General features: G+C 35.3%; 3 protein-coding genes across 7 annotated transcripts; 1 reads left to right on the top strand and 2 right to left on the bottom strand.

Moving 5' to 3' along the window:
* Positions 1 to 4,365: 4,365 nt before the first annotated feature.
* Positions 4,366 to 19,596, top strand: LOC105420668 (uncharacterized). Of its 5 annotated transcripts, none has more exons than XR_016057969.1 (4): positions 4,366 to 6,959; positions 8,836 to 9,151; positions 18,269 to 18,426; positions 18,950 to 19,596. XR_016057969.1 is itself a non-coding variant. In XM_088869975.1 (2 exons), exons 1-2 carry the CDS (start codon positions 4,756 to 4,758, stop codon positions 8,880 to 8,882), a joined length of 1,926 nt encoding a protein of 641 aa, XP_088726101.1. In that variant the 5' UTR covers positions 4,407 to 4,755; the 3' UTR covers positions 8,883 to 9,467. The 5 variants fall into 5 exon arrangements, 2 of the variants coding, with proteins under 2 accessions (XP_088726101.1, XP_020522948.1); XR_016057970.1 differs by having other exon boundaries at positions 4,407 to 6,634; XR_016057971.1 differs by lacking the exons at positions 18,269 to 18,426; positions 18,950 to 19,596 and having other exon boundaries at positions 4,407 to 6,634; positions 6,783 to 6,959; positions 8,836 to 9,467.
* A 114-nt stretch (positions 19,597 to 19,710) lies between these two features.
* LOC18434641 (UDP-glucose 6-dehydrogenase 3-like) lies at positions 19,711 to 22,013 on the bottom strand. The gene has a single exon (XM_088869976.1). The coding sequence runs from the start codon at positions 20,788 to 20,790 to the stop codon at positions 19,921 to 19,923; it is 870 nt and encodes a 289-aa protein (XP_088726102.1). The 5' UTR covers positions 20,791 to 22,013; the 3' UTR covers positions 19,711 to 19,920.
* LOC148781473 (UDP-glucose 6-dehydrogenase 2-like) lies at positions 20,854 to 21,324 on the bottom strand. The gene has a single exon (XM_088869918.1). The coding sequence runs from the start codon at positions 21,322 to 21,324 to the stop codon at positions 20,854 to 20,856; it is 471 nt and encodes a 156-aa protein (XP_088726044.1).
* Positions 22,014 to 24,548: the final 2,535 nt, after the last annotated feature.

Genomic DNA, 24,548 nt, shown 5'->3' with positions numbered 1-24,548 from the left:
TATTATTTGTATAATAAAATAATTATAAAATTTAAACCAACAATTTTAATTTCAGCATATAACATTATAGTTAGTTAGGTTGTAATAAATTTGGATTATAGTTAGTTAGTTTGCAATAATTTGGGTATTTTTAGGGGATTAGAGCTTTCCGCCAATTTAAGATTTTGATGGCCATTTTTTATCGATTAAATCTACTCTTTATAATAGTCCATGTATGATTATATAATTTATCCATGATAATTATATGATTTTTATTATGTGTGATGTAAATTTAATAGTTTACATAAGTTTATACAGAGAAAAAACATATAAATATTCGCAAATTGATGAAAAAAGCGAAAATTAACAATGGAGTATCTTCATTTCTTATTGGATTCCTAAAAGACAACATTTATAATTAATTTTAATAATTTTTTTGGATTTTTTTAGAACTTAATCCGACCGAGTCGGTTGATTTTCGATCCGAATCGTCGATTCACCGATCCATATGGGTTTTTGAAGTGCCTGATCCGGAGCACTGATCCGTTTTCTAAATCACTAGTCAATAATGATTGTGACCTCTTTACGCCGAAAGCAAGTGATCTTTCTTTTTATGTAATATTTTAGATTCCTAAACACTTGGGGATTAGGTAGGTGTGGAGTGCTTATATTTGAATATACGTGGATGCATATGTCCAGCACACTATACCTATCGCAAAGATAATTTTATTATGATCCTTATTTTTGGGATCTACTTTAGAAAATACATGAGTATTTTGAAAATAAACAAAGGATTTTGAATTCCTATGCGCTTAAATTTGGTAGTTGAAAGGTTGGACAGTCTCCAATCTGAAAGGGCATTATTTTTCCATGCATATATTTAGTGCATTACGAGACCTTCTTTTTTTTATTATTACGGATGAGGTATAAGGTGTAAACTTTAATAATCACTATAAGGTGTACCTCAAAATCTGATGTATTTTAGGCGTTGAAACTCTTATGATTGTCCTAAAATGTATTTTTACCCGATTATGAAATTGGAAGCTCAAAAAATAGTACAGATCTAACAAATCTATGAATACTTAAATATCTTGAGAATAGATGATCTAAATAATGTGTTACAAGATTTACAATTACATTGACATAGAGATGATCAATTTGAGCGTTTTCTAATCAGGAAAAAGCCTTTTCCAATGAGGTTTGTGGTGCACCTTACTTGTAAAGTATAATGTTGACACCTTATATAAACTTTTATTTATTTATTTATTTATTGAGGTTAGATGAGGAGGTGATGCTCTAAAGAAATTAGGGACTTAACTGATCATATTTCAAATGAGGTGGTTGTAAGAATGTCATTGATTAGACTTAAAGTTTAAAAATAAATTAGAATTTCATAAAATGCCCCGAGCTATTTGACATCTAATTATTATAAATAATTGTGACCTCTTTGTACTAAAGATAAATAGTCTCATAATATACAATCCCTAATTTATAACTTTTTACATGTCCTTGACTAATTTGAGGAGTAAAAATACTTCTGAATAGCCTTCACCCAAGGGAGTAAATGTACATTGTACTCTAACAATTATCGACGTTTGTCCATTTGCTCTCTCGGGTAAAATCTAATTTAAGACTTAATATATGACCCAAGTATTGGGGATGTGATTTAACATGTAGATTAGCTTTTCATGTCAAACTTTTTATGCACCTGAAAAGGATAATGTCTCAAGATTAAATAGAGAGCATTCAATTTTTTGAGGTGATATCTAAGTGATAGAAATCTTAAAATTCAAAATTTATCTTTTAAAAATAATCATGTGATTCTGCTTTTAGATTGAAAAAATGGTCCAAAATAGACCATCTTCTCGAGGGAGTTGGTGTATATTTTGCCAACAAAAGCATAATACAGTCTCCCATTACCGAAAGTCCAGCCCGAACCACGGAGAGAGAGAGTCTGCCTATCAAACGTGGGATGAGAGAGAGCACCATTCTGTCAAACGTGGGATGAGAGAGAGCACCATTCTGTCAAACATGACATGAGAGAGAAAAACTTTTGAATACAAGCATGAGATGTGGAAAACGTTAGAGTGAGATTGAGAGAGAGAAACCCAGGATGGTTTCAATTTAGATAATGCGGGTTTCGGTTTTGGCCGACTTTGGTGGTCTAATAGGGTTTTTTTTTTTTAAATATATAATGAGATTATTTACTTTTGATATAAAGTAGTCATAACTAATGTTAATTATTGGTTGTGAAATTAGATAAATGTATTTATTTTATTGACCATACACAGATTTCAAAAAAAAAAATTTCGAACTTTATAACACACCTAAGATGATAAATTTCGCAGTGGATGATTATAAATAATTGTGACTTATAAAAAAGGGAATGTTCTCATTGTATACATTCTTTTTCGGGAAATTATAAAAAAACCCTAAAATCAACTTTTTATACAACTTATCCCCCCTTGCTAACTTTCCACTTTTTCCGAAAAACAAGTTTTTTATGTAAATAACCCCCTAAGGGAAAAAGTTTATTTTTCTGGACGAAAATGTCATTCTCATAGTACGTTGTCGGATCGCCCTTAAACCGTAACGGACCACTGTCACAGGGGCTCCGGCATGGTGTAAGAGCGATCCGACAATGTAACACTGCGCTCCGTTAGTAGGTAAATGCGCTCCGACATTGTAACACAGCGCTCTAGCAGTGGAGCATTCTGAGTCATAGGGCTCTGATACTGTTTACGTGCGTTCCGTAATGTGATACGCGCTGCGGCACAGCATAAGTGTGTTCCGTCAATGTAACACAGCGCTCCGGCACTGCGTATGTGCGCTCTGGCAGTGGAGCATTCTAAGTCACAGGGCTTCGGCATTGTTTAAGTGCTCTCCGGCAGTGTGCTACGAGAAGGGCATTTTCGTCTAGAAAAGTGAACTTTTTCCTTTGGATATTTGCATAAAAAGTTTATTTTTTGGAAAAATGTGAGAGTAAAAGTTAGATGAGGGTAAATTGCATAAAAAAATATATTTTGGGAGTTTTTTATAATTTTCCCTTTTTTTTTTTTTTTTTTGGGTTTATGTGAGACCATTCCTTTATTTTTTTGTACAAAAAAGCCACAACTTTTTCTAGCCATTCGATGTGAAATTTAACATATTAAAATTTATCACAACTTTTGAGAAAATTTGTTTTGGACTTTGTGCTTCACTAATTAAGCCACGTGAAATTTAACATATTAAATTGTATTACAACTTTAAGGAAAGTTTGTTTTGGACCGGTGATGCATCACGACCTATCCGTTTTTACATCCAACGGTTCACAATGATTGTCACCTTCTTGTATAAAAAGTGAATAATTTTATTATATACTTTTTTTTTTTTGTAATTATCACAAATATACCTATATTTTAGTTTAATTGGAAAAAAAACCCAACTTTAAAAAACCTCGTCTACACATTTTTTCTTCATTTTCGGGTTTTTTTTATACAAAAATGACATTCACTATTGTCATTTTACTGTAATTCATATTCAGTTTTACGATAATTAAAATACTGTAATAACTTGAAGTAGTATTATTGTAATTAAAATACTGTAATTGATAACATTTTCTTTACAATATTCTTTCTACAGTAATGTTTCCATTTTATACTGTACTGTAACTACCGTAATGTTTAACTCATTTTATACGGCACTTTTAATTCCACATACCCCTCTTTTTTTCAACTTTTCCCCTCTATCTCTCTCAATCCCCTCAAATAAATCATTTTTATCCCATTTAACTCACCCGCCGGTCTTTATCTCTATTTCATCTCTATCCACCCCTAAACTTTTTCTCTATCTCTCCATACCACTTTTCTATCATTATTTCTCTCTCAAATCTATATCTCTCTCTCTCACGTAAAACCCCTTACTCTCCCAAGTCTCATCTCTCTCTCCTATTCCTCATTGGTCGAGAACGAAGTCATACATGATGCCTAATTACGATAGAAAAAATGCGGTAAAAAAAATATTATCTATTACGGTACTTAAAACACCGTAATATTACTTCAAGTTATTAGTGTATTTTAATTATGGTACTACTACTTCAAGTTATTACTGTATTTTAATTACTGTAAAACTTAATATGAATTACCGTAAAATAATACCGTGAGAATCATTTTTATCTTAAAAAAAACCCGAAAATGAAAAAAAAAAGTATAAATGAGATTTTTTTTTAATTAAATTAAAATATAGGTATATTTGTGTTAATTACTATTTTTTTAAAAAAATATATTATTTTCACTAATTTTTAATTTCATTTACATGTATTTTGTTTAATTGTATTTCTTTTTTTTTATATATTTTTTATTTATTTTATTACTTTTTTGAATGCCCGGGGCTTTCCGGATTAGGCCAGTTTACCCTCTTACTCCGGGGCCGGTTTGATTTTCCGAAGACGAGTTTTTACCATTGAAGCCGGGAGGCAGCCATGGGAGAGAAGAGAGACCAAGTGTGTTTTCAAATGAATCCGCACGAGAGAGACGACAGAGAAATAGGCCCTTGAGAGAGAGAGAGAGAGAGAGAGAGAGAGAGCGCAAATGAGTGGGAGAGAGAGAGAAAGCTACTTTAAAAATGAACAGGGATTCCGGGTGGGGAGACTACTAAGATCTAAGATAGAACACAGTCGGACCTCGAACGAATTGGCAAGTTAGAGAGAGAGAGAGAGAGAGAGAGAGAGAGAAATAATGGAAATTTGAGAAGGAAGTATGTCTTTTTTTTTGAGACTGATCAGTTTCCAAATCGGAAATGGTAATGGTGAGACTTCCTCCTATCTCGAAACTCTTGAATATCTATCGAAACGCCATTGCCAAGCCTCGAGCTCTTGTGGTCACAGTAAGGAGCAATAACCAGTGTCATGAGAAGGAAGAAGGAGAAGCCTCAAAATCGAGCTTTTCGGAGGGACAGGAGAAAGCCAACGAAGAGGCCGAGCTCTCAGAGGTAGCAGAAAAGGTATGCCAAAGGCTTCGAACTCATCGTCTCTGGGAAAAATCCTTAGTTTCTGATTTTTCACCCTATATCTTTGAAACCACCTGTATTCATAAGGTCCTGAGAAATCAAAACAATCCTTTTCTCTCTTTTCGATTTTTTAGTTGGCTCTGTTTACAAGAAGGATTCAAGCCTGATACCCAATCTTGTGATACGATTTTTGGTGTTCTTGTGAATGCCAAGGCATGGAAAGCTGCTATTACTGTGCTAAATTTAGTGGATTTCAGACCTCAGCCTTCAGTTTTGGAGGCAATGGTGGCTGGCTTTTGTAGAGATAGAACGATTTTTTCTCATGATTTCTTGAAACCCAACTGCGTTCACAAGGTCTTGGGCATATTAGATGATACCATTCTGTCTTTTCGATTCTTCAAAAGGCTTTGTTACCTTGAAGGATACAAGCCTGATGACGAATCCTGCAACATGGTTCTTGAAACTTTGGTGAGTGCAGAGGAGTACAAAACCGCCAAGACTGTGCTAAGTTTAGCTGAATTTAGGCCTCAGCCTCAACTTTTGGAGGCGCTGATACTTGGGTTCTCTAGAACGACAAAAATTTCCGAGGCTTTTGGTGTGTTCTTAGAGATGAAACGACATGGGTTTTCTCCCTCTCTTCTTGTTTGGAATTCCATGTTATTGGGTTTTCTCAGAGACCTTAGAACCGATCGGTTATGGGAGATTTATGGGGAGATGATGGAGTCTGGAGTCGCAGGTGATGCAACCACATACGGGTACCTTATTCGAGCATTTTGCCAAGAGAAGAAGTGGGATGAAGCCTACAACCTTCTTCAAGAAGCTGTAAGCAATGGGTTTGTGCCTGATGTTGTTACCTTCACAAAACTAGTTTGCAGATTTAGCGGAGAAAATTCCTATGACAAAGTCTCAGAGCTTCTCCATTTGATGATAGCGAGGAACTGTCCGCCTGATATACTCACATTTCAGGAGATCATCCGTGGCCTGTGTAAGACTGGCATGATTGGCGAGGGGCTTCGCATATTCAATGAATTGAAGGCTCGTGGCTATTTCCTTGACGTGATCGCTTACACTACGATCATGGATGGGCTCTGCAAAAATCAAAGAATCATGGAGGCGAAGAAGCTCTGGTCTGAAATGGTGGAGAAGGGGATTGTTCCTAACAAATACACATATACTGTGATGATTCATGCGTATTCTCAGATGGGTGACTTTGAGGAGGCGGCTAAATTGTTTGCTGAGATGGAAAGGAGAGGCCACGAGACCGGCTTGGTGACTTACAGTGCGATGATCTCGGGCCTGTGTATGCATGGAAGGAGTAAAGAAGCAAAGGACTTGTTGGAAGAGATGTTAGAGAAATCTATTGTTTTGGATACAATCATATTCAATACACTGATTCAGGGGTTTTGCAAGGAAGGGAACATAACTGAGGCTATGAGCCTTTTCACCAATCTCTTAGAGAGGGGTTTGCAGCCTATCAGTGCCTCTTACACTCCACTGATTCAGGTCCTCTCTAATGAAGGAAGGATGGATGAAGCAATGGAGTTGTTTCATGATATGGAGAGTAGGGGTCTGGTTCCAATGATCTGGTCTCATGATGATATTGTTAAAGGATACTGTGACCAGGGAAACTGTGTCGAGGCCATGGCCATGCTGGAAAAGATGTTAGCAGGTAAAATGAGACCTCGAGAATATACTTTCAATAGAGTGATTGAATGCCTTAGTCTGACAGATGAGGTGGATGATGCTTTATTAGTTTTGAATTTAATGTTTGAGATGGGATTCAGACTTCAACTGCCCGTTTCTAATTCTCTTGTCAGTCGTCTTTGCCAAAATACTGCAAATGATGCGGAAACAAGTTTAGAGGAAATCATGGGAAGTTGAGTCTACGTTGAATTATCTTCACCGAGGTTCCCCTGCTATACAACCTCGAGGAATGTTTAAGATTATGTGTTATTCTAACCTCACAGACATTGAAATACCTGCCTTTGCAACGGGTAACTGTTGTCTCTGAACTTGTAATTTGAGAATGCATTTGTTAAGAAATGGTTTATTTATTTTTGCCTTGTTAATCTTTTTGTGAAGTGCATGATTTCAATATATTTTCCTCCTGGGAATATTGTAATTGAATTGTGTATTTTCAATATTTCATTTACTAGTGGAGAACCAATTCCTGAAAAAACTAATAAATTTATCCCCTGTTCTACGTAGAGTAAGTGAATCATATTCTTTGCTACTTGCATTTTGTTTATTGGCAGTCCTTTGGGGTGTGTGTGCGTGCACATACCAGCGTCTGCACATGTATCATCTCCTTTCAGTACTGCTATTTCTAATTCTCATCATTCGTTCTTTTTGCACTCCCCTTTAAATATGTACGGGAGTTTTGGTGGTTCAAGTCAGATTTTGATCTTATTTTACATTTATTTGTACAAATGGTTTTATGTTTCGTAATATGATGTATAAACAGACCAACTGCTCTGTTTTTCTATCCCATTATCCTTTGGGATAGCACACTACTCGCTATTGGTACTTCCATTTTATTGTCCTGTATTATGCCTAGACTTTTATCCCTGCATTTCTTTTTGAATTTCAATCTGTACTTGCTTCACTATTTGCCCCATTTAGATATATATCAATTTTATTATATCCTAGACTGTGGATTGATGTCTTAGTGATCTCATCGGATTCCCACAAGCTCATCTCCGCCGATTGTAATGGGTGAAACAGACGCAAAACAGCATGCCAAACACCATATATTGTTTTGAAAAAAAAAAAATTGCTCTTATCCACTGAAGTCTCTTACTTGTTTTTTATTAGTCATAACATATGGTGATAGTTGTACAATATTTTCTTCAAGTTCTAGGTATAATTCTTAATGTAATTTTCTCACCCGAGTCGAATGTCTTTCGATTTCTTCGATTTCAAAATCGATCTTTTTAAAAAAAAATAAAAATCAATGCAAGCAAAAAAAATTGGTTTTTGACATGGAAGTCTCACTTTCTAGGGTTTTGGGGGGTCGAAATATCCCCCATAACCTATTTCCCCCTTTTAAAGGGGGTAAATGCCTTAAATGCCCTCTTGGCGAGGCAATTTCCACCCTCGCAAAAAGGGCCCAAGGTAGGACCTGAGCGCCCGCCCTGGATTACCACCACGCCATAAGCCATATAGCCCCAAGACGGGGCGGTATGGCCTCCCAGTTACCTGAATGGCCGACTTTTTGAACGTAAGGGTTCAAGGTATCCACAAAACCCAAGTATGCAGGTACATAAGCCTCAGGGAGGATGCATAGCCAAAATTGCAAGGTATAATTTGCTCATGGACATTACATGAACCTACATGAATAAAAGGAAGATACAACTCCAACGATCTTCTAGAAAACTGACTAGAAGGTAGCTAGCCTTGCTTCTTTCTACAGGAAAACCATAGTTACTTGTAAATTCTCGATGGCTATTTGCATCTATGTAAATGGATAAGCAATTTTATGCTGTCTGCTTTTAGTGCATTATTTTGCATGCGTTGCAGTTGAAGGAAGTAAGGTAGGCATGCTTAACTTCACTGTGCCCCATTTTTATGATGCTGAAACCAGCCTAACTATCCAATGTGACCTTGCATGACATGCGGAAAGCAACACGGGCGAATGATAATCAAGGTAAGTCAGTTTAAGGTAGCATGACCTTGACCTGAGATAGGTTGCATTTTAATGCAAATATATCTCTAGACTATTTATGAAGAGTCTAACCAAGTCGTAGGGGACTGCATCAGTTTCCCGTGAACCAGAGTGAATAGTATAATGACATTCAGAAGGTGGCAGGTAGAACTACAACAAAAGAAGTAGCCCAAGGGTCTTATTTCAGTTTCTTCTTGCCCTTTCAGGTGCATATTATCTCATGATAGTGGGGCTTTATTCGAACTTTGAATGAACAAGTAAAGGCCTGGAAAATGTGAATTATTGCAGAGGTCCAGGAATCAAAACTCTGCGCTGTCCATTGTGTGAACACAGTTTTACGGGGCCCCTTCTCCTCGGAGATCGATTTGGCCGTCCTCACCTCTGATCTCGACCATCGAGAGCGCCAGATGATTCAAGAAGGCATCAGATAATTCTTGAAGGTGGAACATCAACAGTTGATTTCATGTGTTTCGATGGAGAAGAATACATAATGTTTCCATGGATGGTGATTTCAGCATACAGGTAGGCTCCTCTCTCGCTCCTTTTTCTCTCTCTCTTGAGATATTTGGTAGATTTGAGTTGTTGGTTTCTTTTTTTGGGTTATTCATCATTTTATGAGGTCTTTTTCATCGATTCGATTGCCTTTCTGATCAATAATGCTTTGAACTGATGAAATTAAGAGGAATGATGTTATTGTAGTTGTTTATTGTTTTCTATATTACTGGTATGTTTGTGTTTGAAGTTGTATCGTTGGTCCTTTATGTATGATTCTAGTTTATTCATCTTGTTTATGGTTAGCTATGGACTAATTGGTTTTAAGAGAATCCGTGTTATTACATAATTCCCTTTTTCCCTCTTTTATTCTTGCTGAATTTATTCGACGTGCAATTGCTTCTTGAGTTCTTCTATCATTCGGATTGAGATCAATCAATGTTTTAAAAAACGGTCCGCTTGGCGCCTAGGTGCCCGCCTAGGCGGCCTGAACAAAAAATCCGCACGTCTAGACCCAGGCGGCCCTACATTGGTAGATGTGCCTGGGTGGGCGCCCAGGGCCGTAAGGCCTTTTTTGTTTTTTTAAATCGCCCGAAAGGGCAAAAAGGGTCATTTTGACCCCCAAAGTCGTATAAAAACGTTATGGGATTTATTTTTAACCCACAAAGTGAAAAAAAAAAAATGGAAAAAAAAAAGAAAAAGAAAACAGGAACCCTCAATATATGAAAACCCCCAAAGTGAAAAAAGCTACAGGGTGCCCGAGTTCTGGGCACCCGCCTAGGCGCTGGGTGCTGGGCGCCAGGCAGGCCACCTCCTTGAGATCGCTAATGGGGAGACTCGTGATTTTCTTGAAATTTTTGTTGAGTTTATTTCAAGAATTTTAAGTACATTGGCCTCTCTTTTTGGGATAATTCTTGTGCTTTCTTGAATATTATTTCTCTTTTCCTTTGTATTCTGTTCTATAAACCCAACTAATAGAAACTGAAAAGTTATATTATTTATTAGCTCCTAACCCCTATATGCATTAATTAAGCTCACTGGAAAGAGACCAGATTTGTCCTGGAACCACTCTATCTGCCATGGCCATGCCCTTATGTGAACCTTCTAGACATGGTCCAAAAGAGATGAGTTTCCTTAAGTTAACAATAAATGGTTGAAGTATCATAATGGATGATAGTTATCAATATCCTCTTCCTTCAAGTCGCATCTTTGGTAAGCGTTAAACATCTCTACTGCTCCCAGTCCATTTAAATAACGCGCAAAACCCTTTGCAAATTATAGTTACTTATGAAACAAATAGATAACAATTTCTATGTGTTATCACATCCCATATTCTTGGGAACCATTTAAGAGGGACTCAATAAGTATTCTCTCAGACATTTTTCATAGTTAACTACTTAATATGATATCGTTCATGTCTATGTGAAACGTAAACCATTGATTGTCTAATACTATAGATTGCCTGTTGGTGTAGATGAATTGTTTAGGATCATCAAGATGCCTAATCGACTTTCCCCTTTTTGGTTTTGTAGTTGTATTCCACCTTAATAAAATGCTGTTACATTTCAAAATAAAGGACTGTAGATATTCTGAATTAGGTAGTTATAGAGAGAAGATGAGGTGTGAAGTGAGAGAAAGCAATTAGGTTTGGTGGATGAGCATTGCATCCCAAAGCATCTCCATGAGAGCTAGACAATTAGCCTCTTTTCAAACGAATTAGGTTCATGGTCAACATACAAGAAGTAAACATTTAAAGCTTCATCGATCCATTGAAGCTCCTTGAAAATCTAGACTACATGATGACGTCCGAGTTGGAAAGGATTTGTATTCAGAAATAGCCCTGATAATGTATCAGTTACCCATATTTAGACCACTAAAGAAATGAGACCCTACATCAAGGACATGAAAATCATCATGCCTTATTAAATTATGCACTTTATCTATGATTTTATTTTTTTCTGTAGAGAATAGTTTCCCTATTTCCACCTAAAGAAAGGTTCCTGAATTTGATTTATAAATGGAAACCTCTCTCTTTCTCTCTCTCTCTCTCTCTCTCTCTCTCTATCTCTCCCCCCAATTAAATAGAAAATATCTCTCTTTCTTAATTATTAGCTCATCAAATCCTGCATTAGAAATTGTAGAGAATTCTCTAAATATCTCTTCTATATAGTTCTTACCTCGATTATCTCCTCTTCTGAAATCCCATTCTATCTCTTCATTTCTGCAAATTTCTCAAACCCTATCACTCTATGTATCCCTCTCTCTTCCAGTATGCGGGTTCCTCGATCTTGGGTTAAATAATCAAACTGTAAATAAATAAAAAACCATATTTTAAATATTTTGATAAAAACTGAATAGAATTCGCCTTGGTTCAATATTTCAATTATATAGGGTTAGGCTAAGAATAGCAAAAAATCTCAAACTCTTATGATTTCTCTCTCCCATGTGTCGCATGGGTAGAATATTTGTCCTTTTAAAACGTCATGAAGATAATGCTTCCCTCATTGTTATCTTACAACAATCAAGCGGTCACCTTGTGTTAGTAATAGTCGCATGACAAGTGGAGATATGCTCCAAACAGTTGCATGCTATTGCATAGCCGATGGCGACATCTTGTTTACTTCTCTTTCAAAAGCATGCTATAATTGATCTCATCCATGAAAATGTATTGTTTAACACGTATGGCATGCTCCTGCGGAAGCATACTGTACATAAATTCAGGCAAAGGGCTACTTTGGAAAAAAAATTTCCATCTTAAAATTGAAAAACCCCACACTCCCACTTTTCTCCCCCCTCCCCCACTTCTCCCCCCCTCCCCCCCCCAAACAATACCTACACAGTGGCCATCCTGTGCCCTAGGCGGCTGCCCACCTAACCACCTAGGTGGCTGCACGTGTTTTCTTGAACATTGCCTATTGAATCTTGCCATTTCCTAGGTTCATACAATCACATCTTACTTTTTCCAGCTGTTAAAGGGTGGGATTGTGAGTTCCAACTTCCAAGTTCATAGAATTGCATTTGCTTAATTCCATGTTTGCTGTTTGCTTCCTTGAGCTCATTTTCTTCAGTTGTGACTTTGATTGGGATTTGGTTCACTAGTATCCTTATTACATACGTTGACTTTATTAGATGCTTAAAACCGTGCCCTGATCCTGAATCACTTGACAGAAATAATTGACAAGGTATAGAAGCCAGCTTCTTTGAATGTGATTCTTAATGAAAGAAAATTAAGCGAAATAATTATTGGTATTCCTACCATGCATGCACGACTTCAGCATACATTTGGAGACCATGTGTATTTCCTTTCCTTTTCTATATTTCCTTAGTGTTATTTATTGGCCTTGCAAAATGTGAGTTTACGCTTTTATATTGTTCTATGTTTTGAACATGCATCCTCAGAATCGTTAGGTTGGTGAGGTTTTGGTTGTAGAATACGTATGGCTAATACATGCTAAATACTTGATGCTAGAGCTTGGTTAACTAAGAGAGGTCTGTTATTAATTTTTTATTGCATTACTATTTGAGTGGTTTTTGTTGTCACCCTAAAATTTAAGATAGGCCTAGTAAAACTTCTCTAGAATCAAAACATATAAAAGGCTCGTTTTATGCTTGAGATCCCAATCTGAGCCTTGACGGGCATTTAACCCTAGGCAGATTGGATTAGAATCAAAAGGGGATTTTCGCACATCGAAGTGTGTGTGTGTAGATCATCTCTTGTATGCGGTATGCCCGCTCCTGTTCAAGAGGGAATATGCCCAATGGCCCAATTTTAATCTAGGTAGTTAGTCGACTCAATTTGTGTTTTGTTTTTTATTTTACAATTCCAGTTGACATGAAAATTGAGGTATTTGTTAATAAAAACCAGACACAACCTTTAAAAATATTAAAAAATAATTCTAATAAAAAATTTAACCAAAATATGCCTGAAATTTTGGTCAAATTTTTTATTTGAATTATTTTTTAATAATTTTTAGTAGGTGTGCCTTGTTTTGGTTAACAAATCCCTCTATTTTCGTGTCGATTGGATTTGTAAAAAAGATGGAAAAAAGAGGGATTTCCACACTGACATGTGTCATCATCTTGAACATCCCAACTATTTGGTATCGGCTACATAAATCATGTTCTGTCATTCCACTCTATCAAGGGACATACCCTCAGTCAAATTAGAAGTCAATATATCTCTTTTCTCTACTTCCATCCACATATTTTTGGCCTTCCCCATTCTTGTTTAGAGCCTTCCAGTTGAACTAAATCACCCTTCCTAACGGTGTTTTTCTAGGTCGACGCTGCACATGGAGGGACCATTTAGGTCTACTTTCCCTCATCTTATCGCCTATTGGAGCCGTCACTAAGTTTTCTCGGATATATTTATTTTAAATTCTATCCTTTCTTACCTTGTTACTTATCCATCCCAATATAAATATATATATATAAAAAAATAAAGCGAGAAGGGGATTCCCTTTCTTCTTGCAACTAGTGTCCTTTCTAATAATTATTTTATCTTATTTTTTTATTTATTCCAATTTTGTCCTTTTCCATGTATTCCAATATTTATTTTTTTCTTTTATCTTTCCTATGCACTTACTCTATCTCTAACCCTCTTTTATTTATCCTTTTATCATTATTTATATTATGATAAATATATGATAATGATAATAATAATAATAATAATCATCATCATCATCATTCGAGCCTCATCCCAAGGATTTGAGGTTGGCTAAATGAATCTTGTTTTGCTATTTTGCTTTATCAAGGTTCATACCCTCAGTTAGCTCATAAGTCACCATATCTCTTTTGACTACTTCCATCCATATCTTTTCAGACCTTCCCCTTGCCATTTTAGAGCCATCTACTTGAACCAAATCGCCCTTCCTAACGGGTGTCGTATGATTATAAAAATCATCAATGATTATAATACATATCATATTTATAATTACTAACATAATGATCATAAATATTTGTACAATACTATAGTGTAATTATAATTATACAATTGTAAATATTATTGATCCTAAATTATTTTTATTACAATATTATTATCATAATTATAATTAAATTTTTGTAATATGTCATCGAAAATTGTCATATTAAAACTAAAATTTTCATATTATAACTAATGTTGATTTCATATACAAATGTTATATAGAAATGTGATTTGTCATATATAATATTTAAATAAATGTTATTATAAAATGATAGTTATACAATACAATATTGTATAATATTTTTATTACAATAAACTAATACAAATATAATTACAATTAAATAATTTGTAATTAGAATTTAACTTCGTATTAATATTAACATATAACAATGACATATTACTATCTCTTATTGTTAAAATAATAATAATAATCAAATTATAATATTTGAATACATAGCATAATCATAATTTAAAATTGCATTTATAAATAATATAAAATATTTTTACTTATTTTTCTAAATTTTTTATTTTTTATTTTTTATAGTAATGCTTTCAATATAATAATATTATTTATAAGTATTACTTTATTAAATATAACTATATGTATTATAATATTATTAACAATTTATTAAAACTCTAATCAAATATTATTAATGTCATTTCATAAAGAGAGAGAATTGTTTTTCACCATAACATTTCTTTTAATAATTCTACCAATATTACATTATGTAGAACATTTCAATGAGACCTGTACGGAAGTAGTGAGAAAAGATATGAGACTTATGGCCTTACTGAGGAATTGGTTCTTAATATAGCAGAATGGCAGAGTAGGATTCGTGTAGCCAACCCCAATTAATTGGGAAAAGGCTTTGACAATGATATGTATAATCGTTGGAAATAATAGAATCTAGTTTTGAATAAATCCTCATCTATCTGTTGGCTCGAAATGACTTGGACCGATAGGGAAATCTCGATTCATTGGGCCTTTCGATACAATCAAATAGATTGCCACAAGGGCACCATATTCTAGGAGCCCAAACTATATGATTGAATAAATCCTCCTCTATCTGTTGCGGGTCGAGGGTTCCTTCTCCTTCTCCTTCTTCAAAGTCCGATTCGTATTTTTCATATAGAAATCTCTGGTCAACGATAGAACAAGATCCATTTTGCATCATATCTAACGGATTCCTTGCTTCGGACCGAAGAAGCAATGTCACTTGATCATTATCAAACTGACTGCGTCTTTTTCTGTCCGTGAGGATCCCACCGGAGCGCCTTTTAAATTCTATCATTTTTTATCTTGTCACTTATCCATCTCAATATATATATATATATATATATATATATATATATATATATATATATATATATATATTTATTTATTTATTTATATATAAAGCGACAAGAGGATCCCCTTTCTTCTTGCAACAAGTGTCCTTTCTAATAATTATTTTATCTTATTGTTTTTATTTATTCCAACTTTGTCCTTTTCCCATGTATTCTAATATTTATTCTTTATCTTTTATCTTTCCCATGCACTCACTCTATCTCTAACCCTCTTTTATTTATCCTTTCATCATGATTTATATTATCATAAATATATGATAATAATAATAATAATAATAATAATAATAATAATAATAATAATAATAATAATAATAATAACAATAATAATAATAATCATCATCATCGAATTTCGAGCCTTATCCTAAGGATTTGAGGTTGGCTACATAAATCTCGTTTTGCTATTTTGCTTTATCAAAGTTCATATCCTCAATCAGCTCATAAGTCACCATATATCTTTTGGCTACTTCCATCCATATCCTTTCGAACCTTCCCCTTGCTGTTTTAGAGCCTTCTACTTGAACCAAATTGCCCCTCTTAACTGGTGTCGTATTATTATAAACATAATCAATGATTATTATTATAAATATAATACATATCATATTTGTAATTTCTAATATAATGATCATAAATATTTGTACAATACTATAGTGTAATTATAATTATACAATTGTAAATATCATTGATCCTAAATTATTTTTATTACAATATTATTATCATAATAATAATTAAATTTTTGTAATATGTTATAAAAAATTGTCATATTAAAACTAAAATTTTAATACTATAACTAATGTTGATTTCATATACAAATGTATATAGAAATGTGATTTTTCATATATAATATTTAAATAAATATCGTTATTATAAAATGATAGTTATACAATAATTACATTATTGTATAATATTTTTATTACAATAAACTAATACAAATATAATTACAATTAAATAATTTGTAATTATAATTTAACTTCATATTAATATTAACATATGTCAATGACATATTACTATCTGTTATTGTTACAATAATAACAATAATAATCAAATTATAATATTTGAATACATAGCGTAATCATAATTTAAAATTGTATTTATAAATAATATACAATATTTTTACTTATTTTTCTAAATTTTTTATTTTTTATTTTTTATAGTAATGCTTTCAATATAATAATATTATTTATAATTATTAGTTTATTAAATATAACTATATGTATTATAATATTATTAACAATTTATTAAAACTCTAATCAAATATTAATATTATTAATGCGATTTCATAAAGAGAGAGAATTAGTTGGGAAAAGGCTTTGACAATGATGTGTATAATCATTGGAAATAATAGAATCTAGTTTTGTGTCAATAATAGTTTCGCATTCACATGATGAACACCCAAATAGGTGCATGTTACTAATATATATATAGATATATATTTCATTGGAAATTTGATGTTGATGATGATGATGATTTCAGTGAGACTTGTGAATTAGGTGCATGTTACAAATATAATTATGATAATAGTATTTTAATAAAAATAATTTAGGAACAATAATATTTACAATTCTATAATTATAATTACACTATAGTATTTTACAAATATTTATCATCATTATATTAATAATTATAAATACGATGTGTGCTATATTTATAATGATAATAATAATCATTGATTATTTTTATATTAATACGACACCGGTTAGGAGGTACAATTTGGTTCAAGTGGAAGGCTCTAAAGGGGCAAAGAGAATGCCAAAAAGAACATGGATGGAAGTGGTGAGAAAAGATTTAGTGACTTATGGTCTTATTGAGGATATGACCCTTGATAGAGGAGAATAGTGGAACAAGATTTTTGTAGCTGACCCCAAATAGTTGGGATAAGGCTCGGATGATGATGGTAATGATTTAATTAATCATACAAAATTGTAAATCTAAAACCCTGCTATCTCATTTTTGCATTCTTGTATACAATTGATGATTAACTAGAGTAATTCTTTCATAAAAAAAAAAAAAAAAATGGGCTAATTTTTCATTTTTGAATGTAGCAGGCAAAAGTTTTTGCTTTTATTACTAGTTATTTGAGTAGTGTCTTCATATAGAGCTACTGGTGTTTTCTTGTTTCCTAGTACTCACAAAGTTTGTGTGCTCTTTGTTTTCTATTGCTAGATTTATCTCTTTGGTATTATTCATGTCATAAGAAATGATCTTTGTTTTTCTTGAAATCCTTGATGAAAATTCAACCGTAAGTGTTTAGGGAAGTGATCTTTTAGGAAGTTCCTTTAATTTGGTTATGCAGGGGTTCATTACCCAATCATCAGATTACAAATTTGAAGGTTGTAGGATGGCTGTTCCTGAGTACTGGGATGCTAGTGTACAATGGGAATGATTGGTCAAATTTCTAATCTGGTGGTTGTGGAGGGAACTCCCTACATTACAAACTAAAATGGATGTCCTACACGATTATTTCCCTAGATGTTAAGCTGGTAGATTGATTGGTTCTTAGAGATAGGACTCCAAATTTTGGGAGATTATGGAGGCTGAACCATCTTAGTTTCAACAGTTATAATTATGCATTTAACAACAAACTATGTTGTCAGTTGTTATTGAGCTTATTGAACTTCCAAAACCTTGTATAATACTGTATAGGAGGAGAGAACTTAAAATTGCTAGTGAAGGTGTGACATTCATGGTTTCCCTTTTCCTAATTTGCTTGTTACTGCATGGTTTCTGTCCTGTTTCTGAACTGATTCTTCAGATAATTCTGGATAATAGACTTCACTTTCTACCAGTATGGTACTCACTTATGAAAATACCAGCATAGGCACCTATTTATTTCAGGATGATATTTCTTTTATCACTGCAGATAAATGTTTTATTTGCAGATTCTTCTAACACACATTTCGGACAAGGCCAAAGAGGTGACCTGTTCAATCAGTTTCCTTAACTGGCTAAACAGTTAGCAAGTTCTAGGTCACCGGACTCAAATTTGTTGTGGGGAAGGCACTGCATATGAAAATTTTATATGCATTATCTACATAAAGTATGATCTCTTATTTCTGTCATAGAATTTGTAATTTTGGATGCTATGTTCTTATTTATTTACTTAGTTTTCAACAGCATTCCGTGACTTGACTGACTCCACTTGGAGATGGGCAAGTTGTTCGGACTCGTCCTGTGGGTGAGGCCAAGTAGGGGCGAGTTCCACGGCAACTAATGCTACCTTTATTAAGGATGGAAAGAATATAAAAAATAGAAAAATGTAAAAAATTTAGAAAACACCATTAAATTACTTACAATTTGGATTTTGATATTTTTTAAGGTAATTTGGGAACTTTCATTTTTTCCCCTTTTTCTAAAATTTTCAGAAATATTCAATATCTATATTTAAAATTTTATTTACCCAATTTTTTTTAATTTTGTTTCAATAATCCATCTTTTGCAGAGTTTTTTCATCTTTTAGACCTCTAATGACTCTCTACTACTCTCTTATGTTTTTTCTTATTTTTAACTATATTTAATTTTTAATTTTTAACTTTTTGCTGCCTTCTTTTTGGGTTGTGCAGGACTTGGTCAAGTCCAATGCCATTTGGCTCAGTCAAGGGCCAAGGGCCGAGTGAAGTTTCTGAACACTGGTTTTCAAATTTTGAATTACAATGTGCCTGTTTGTTCATATTTTCTGCAGACTAACTCTTATGCTTACGTTTTTGCATTCAAGTTGTTGGATCTCTCTTTACACATCATCAGAAATGTGTGCTTGCTGATACACAATAATCAGGGAATACTGTAGAAGTTACAGCCTTCGTAGGTGGTCTCTATTAATGCAATAGCTATTTATGAGACCCCTGAGCATCAGCTATTTGATGCTCATGACATTCTGTTTATAGATGATTTTCACTACCATGTAGTCCAAGATGGTGTTTGGGTTCTTATAGCTACTCACCAAAGTCTTTGAACCTTTTCTTTTTATCAATGTTTTACTTGACATGTTGCCTGCTTCTCTTGGTTCTGAGCAATGTTTTGAAACTCTAATTTGCCTGTTGGGCTTGCCAGGTGCCCAGTTGAAAAAAATGATAAAAACTGGGGGTCCTTAAACTCTAATGTAGGGTTTTATATAATTTTTCCTATATTTTTCCAGTTTGATCGTGGGGAAGATATTGTGGGGCCACCACCCGAATGTACTGTGTCTTTATTATTATTATTATTATTTAACAAATGCTGTAGTCATGGCACATGTTGGAACCCCGGTTACCACGGTAAATGGCCCACCATGAAAAGTTAGTTATTAAACAGCCGAACAATGAACATTCTATAAACCATCATCTTCTTAATCAGTAAAAGTTGCAGTCCACTCATCTTAGGGCCAAAAAAAAAATGGAAACAGAAACAGAGTCGAGACCAAAATCTTGGAGTAAAAGGAAAACATCATTACGGATCCCAAAACCCAAAAAAAAAAAAAAAATCCAAAAATGGGGTACCTCCTAGCACTGCCAATATCCCGCCCAATTTGTATGACAATAATGAGTAACAATTACTCTCAGTTGGAAGCAGCAGCAGGGAGGTCCTTGATCCATGGATCCAGTGGCTTCCCCACTGAGTAAACAATGAATCGAATATTCCTCAGCTTCTCAGGGTTCACCACGTTCCTCCCATCAAATATGAAGGCTGGCTTCTCCATTTTCTTGTAAATCCTCTCATAATCCAAAGTTTTGAACTCATCCCACTCAGTGAGAATGCACAGCCCATGTGCCCCTTCGGCGGCTGTGTAGGCGTCCGGTGCCATGCTCACCTGCTTTGATGCAGACGGGCTGCTAGGCACCAGGTGCTGCGGGTGGTCCCAATCGAACTTGTTTGTCGCCAGGTCCCGCCGTATCTGCTCCTCTAACACCCGTGGATCATATATGCTCAGCTGTGCCCTGTCACCAAGGAGCCCGAGGCACACGTCGATTGCAGGTGTCTCCCGGGTGTCACTAGTGTCCTTCTTGAATGCAAACCCGAGGATTGCGATCTTCTTGCCAGACACGGTGTTGAACATTGAGGAGACAACCCGGTTCACAAACAGGCTCTTCTGATCGTCGTTGATGTGGACCGCTTGCTTCCAGTAGTTGGCGACCTCGGTGAGGCCGTTGCACTCATAGATGTACACGAGGTTGAGGATGTCCTTCTGGAAGCACGACCCACCAAAAGCGACACCTGCATCCAGGAAGTGGGGGCCAATGCGGGAATCCCTCCCCACCGCGTATGCCACCTCTGAGACATCGGCGCCTGTGGCCTCACACAGGGCTGACAGCGCGTTGATCGACGAGATGCGCTGTCCAAGGAAAGCATTCGCGGCGAGCTTTGACAGCTCGGCAGACCACAGGCTCATCGTCAAGATCCGGTCCTCAGGCACCCAGCGCGCATACATGCTCTTGAGGGTAGTGATAGCATGCTGACCATTGACCGTGTTGCCCTGCCCACCTATAAGGACTCAGTCGGGGGCAGCCAAGTCCTGGACCGCTGTGTCCTCCGCAAGGAACTCAGGGTTTGACACAATGTCAAACCTCAGGCCTCTTGAATTGTGGGTGAGGATCTTCTCAATGGCCTCTGCCGTCTTGACAGGGACTGTTGACTTCTCAACGACGATCTTGTCAGAGGTGGACACATTGGCAATCATGCGTGCAGCAGACTCCCAATAGGTGAGGTTGGCGGCCTTACCGGCGCCAAGGCCACGGGTCTTGGTCGGGGTATTGACGGAGACAAAGATGATCTGGGCATCAGCAACGTGGGCCTCAACGTCAGAGCTGAAGAAGAGATTGCGGCCTCGGCGGGACCTGATGACTTCATTGAGGCCTGGCTCAAAGATGGGGAGGCAGTCACTGTTCCAAGCATTGATGCGCGAGACAGAGATGTCAACGACGACAACCTCAATGTCTGGGCACTTGCATGCTATCATCGCCATCGTCGGCCCACCCACATAGCCGGCACCAATGCAGCAGATCTTCATCTTCTCTCTACCTCTGATTCTCTCTCTACTCTTTCCTATGTCTCTGCCTCTTTAGGTGTTTTGTGTTGCTAGTGGGGCGTATGAGGAATGAAGGTGGAGGGAAGAGGATATGTTGAGGTGGCATTGATTTTGGTGTCTGTTCGGAAGGTGGTGGGAGAGAGAGGTCTCCAGTCTGTAGTCCTCCTACTCCTGAGTCCACATAGGGGGCAAATCGCTAACGGGCACCGGTTTTGAAAATGGGATTGAAATGACCCTCATTTTTAAGGTTAAAAGACGTTTTCTCTCCTCCCCAAAAGCCTTAATCTTAAAATTTTATATAGAGATCCGCAAACAGAAGCGAGAGAATTTTCTCTGGGATTGGATACAATGAGACCGTAACATTTTGGAAGCGAGAGAATTTTCTCTGGGATTGGATACAATGAGACCGTAACATTTTGAAAGCTAAGTTCATGAATGCCTCGGATTTCAAATTGGAGAGCTGGGTGTGGTGTCTTACTTTCTTGTATAAATTCGACTTTGAATGCATTCAATGAGACACTTTAGGCGGTGGATATCTGATGGATTGTAATTTTTCTCTCGTGCATTAAATGTATACTATGCGGCCTCTAATGCCAGCAAAAGTGTCTATTAGAGTGGAAAGAGTGTTTGCCAGTTTGTTTCTTTTTTTTCTTTTTCCTTCCCATTTGTGCATTTAATGGAATTTCCAGGTCGCATTCACAAACAAGTTAAAATGAGAATCAAAGATGCCAACTTTCCTACTTCCATCCTTTTATCCTTCTCACGCAAATTCGGTAAGAGGACAGGTGATCCTATAGGAGCATATTATACAGTTATTCCCTCCAGAAAAAAGTATTTAGGATATTATTATGTTATAGAGATTTAAGATTCATTTTAAAACTACCATATATTATTTTCAGAAATTAAAAAAAAAAAAAGGGTTCCAAACACAATTTTAGGACAGTTTTTTTTTTATGCAAATATGCTTATAAAGTTTATAGTATTTTTGTATTTTATTATTATTATTATTATTATTATAATGTAGGCTTTCAAGCAAGGTGGTGAATGAACAGTGTGAACCTGCACAAGCATGTGATCTTTTGGCTTCTCAATGCCGCTCCGGACCGCACCAAACCAAATCAACGCGGTTTGACAAGTAGCTGTCTTGCTGCTTGTTCTTGCCGTAGGGGTGGCAAGCGGCCAGATCTGGACATGGACCCAAAATAAAAAAACATATGTATATTTAAATCTTTAATTATACTTATTCAAAAATTATTAAAATATTATATATTAACAATATTTTGGTCCCTATTCGGATCTATATAGACCTGGATCTGGATCCGAATAATGTTTAGGTCCAAAATTTGGATATGGACCCGACCTGCCGGATCCTATCTTTGACCATACCTCGACCCAAGTTGGGTTCGGTCATCGGGTCCAGGTCCATTGCCACCCCTAACATGCTCATATCTTTCTTCTTCATTCTTCTTCTTCCTTTCTCTTCTTTTTTTTTTTTTTGTTATATGTTTTAACCGATTCTTCATGTCCAATCTTAGTGGGTGGTTAAACTAAAGCCCAATTCCAAGTTTTAAAACACTGACCTTAGAATAGGGGTGGCAACGGGTCTGATCGGATCCAAGTCCGACACATAAAAAAATTTATGAGACCTGACCAGACCCGACCGGACCCAACATACAAATAGAAAAAAAATACATATATTCTCTAAATATTATAACTGAGAATATATAATTATATTTATTTAAATATTATTAAAATATAATATATTAAATATTATTTAAATAATAATATTATTTGGATAAGGTCAACATGGATTCAAACCCGACATGGATTCAAACCCGACCTGCCGGGTCTAATTTTTTGATAGATACCGGGACCTGGGTTGGGTCCACATGAACTTGGACTCCCCCTTTCTTTCTTTTTTTACAATATTCCATTTGTTTTTTTTATTGTAAATCATTGCAAGGTAATCAAGCAATAAGATTGTCTGATACAATCAACGATTGAAAGGAAACACCTCTCTTTGCTAAAGAATCGTCCACATCGTTGCCCTCTCAACGGATACACCTAAACGAGATAGACAATTCACATGTTTAAGTACATGATCTCCAGTGAAATTGATATTAATCTCCATGGTGTTTTTGAAGTAGCATTACATCAACTGATTGCATTCAAAGAATCGCCTTCAACAACACATGGTATATGGATATTCCGCTCCTTGATAATTTTAAGGTCTTGAAAAATTACTAACATTTCCACTTCATTTGTCGTATATCTAGCATCCCGTGGAATTTAAGAAACCAGAAATAGTATTATGAAAAACTATTGCCTTTTTTTAATGAAAAAAATAAAGAGAGCTCGTAGCATGCTGCATAGGAGCATACTGTACAACAACTCCCTTGAGCAAATTAGATATCTAGGAGGATTTTTTTTATCCAAACTTTTTGGATCCATGTAAGCATCACTAGATTACTATTTTAAAGGACAAAAAAAAAATCTGGATTCTGAGCTCTTGTTCAATTATGGGATGTCATTATTTTCAGGCACACAAAGAGTACGAATTAATTTTGTTTTTCTATGAGGTTGGTCATGGGGTATAAGAGACTTACATCCCCAAATGTGGGATCAATATTCCTAACTCCAAATGCACACTAGGCTGCCGCGGAAGCATGAAATTTTTTCACGAAAATACCTTGGCGGAGTACCCAAAGGATATCACAATGATCCAGGGACAGGTTTTGTTGCTTTGAGATTGATGCCTTGTTTGTTCGCCTCTTTCTTTTTAGTTTTACATGCACAACTAGCCTGCATCATCAGATAGATAATATAAAATGATTGCATACTATGAGATCATTTATTTTGTATATGAGGAGATGACAATCATTTTTAGACATCAAATGTAAAATCTAATAGATGAAAGCGTATCGCAATATTTGAAAAATCTTATTTTGGACTTTGTATCCAAAGAGTACATATCCCCAACCACGAGCTTTTAAAGCTAATAGTCAATGATGTTGTGACCTCCATATACTAAAAGTAAATGATCTCCTTGTATATATTTCTGAAAATAAAAGGTACAATTCATGTAAAGCATCAACCTCAAACAATTAAAATAAGATGAACTTTCAAACCCTATAGTAAAATGTAGTTCTAATGGCAGAAGC

The sequence above is a fragment of the Amborella trichopoda genome, chromosome 6, assembly GCF_054954075.1.
Source record: "Amborella trichopoda isolate Santa Cruz 75 chromosome 6, AtrichopodaSantaCruz75HAP2 v2.0, whole genome shotgun sequence".
Lineage (NCBI taxonomy): Eukaryota > Viridiplantae > Streptophyta > Magnoliopsida > Amborellales > Amborellaceae > Amborella > Amborella trichopoda.
The sequence above is the reverse complement of the archived record's forward strand: the minus strand, read 5'-3'. Positions and strand labels throughout refer to the sequence as shown.

Coding starts and splice junctions, on each gene's coding strand:
- LOC105420668 (XM_088869975.1), top strand. CDS start 4,756: ATGGTAATGGTGAGACTTCCTCCTATCTCGAAACTCTTGAATATCTAT. Junction 6,635..8,835: donor GCTGGAAAAGATGTTAGCAG/GTAAAATGAGAC, acceptor TTGCCCTTTCAG/GTGCATATTATCTCATGATA.
- LOC18434641 (XM_088869976.1), bottom strand. CDS start 20,790: ATGTATGCGCGCTGGGTGCCTGAGGACCGGATCTTGACGATGAGCCTG.
- LOC148781473 (XM_088869918.1), bottom strand. CDS start 21,324: ATGGCGATGATAGCATGCAAGTGCCCAGACATTGAGGTTGTCGTCGTT.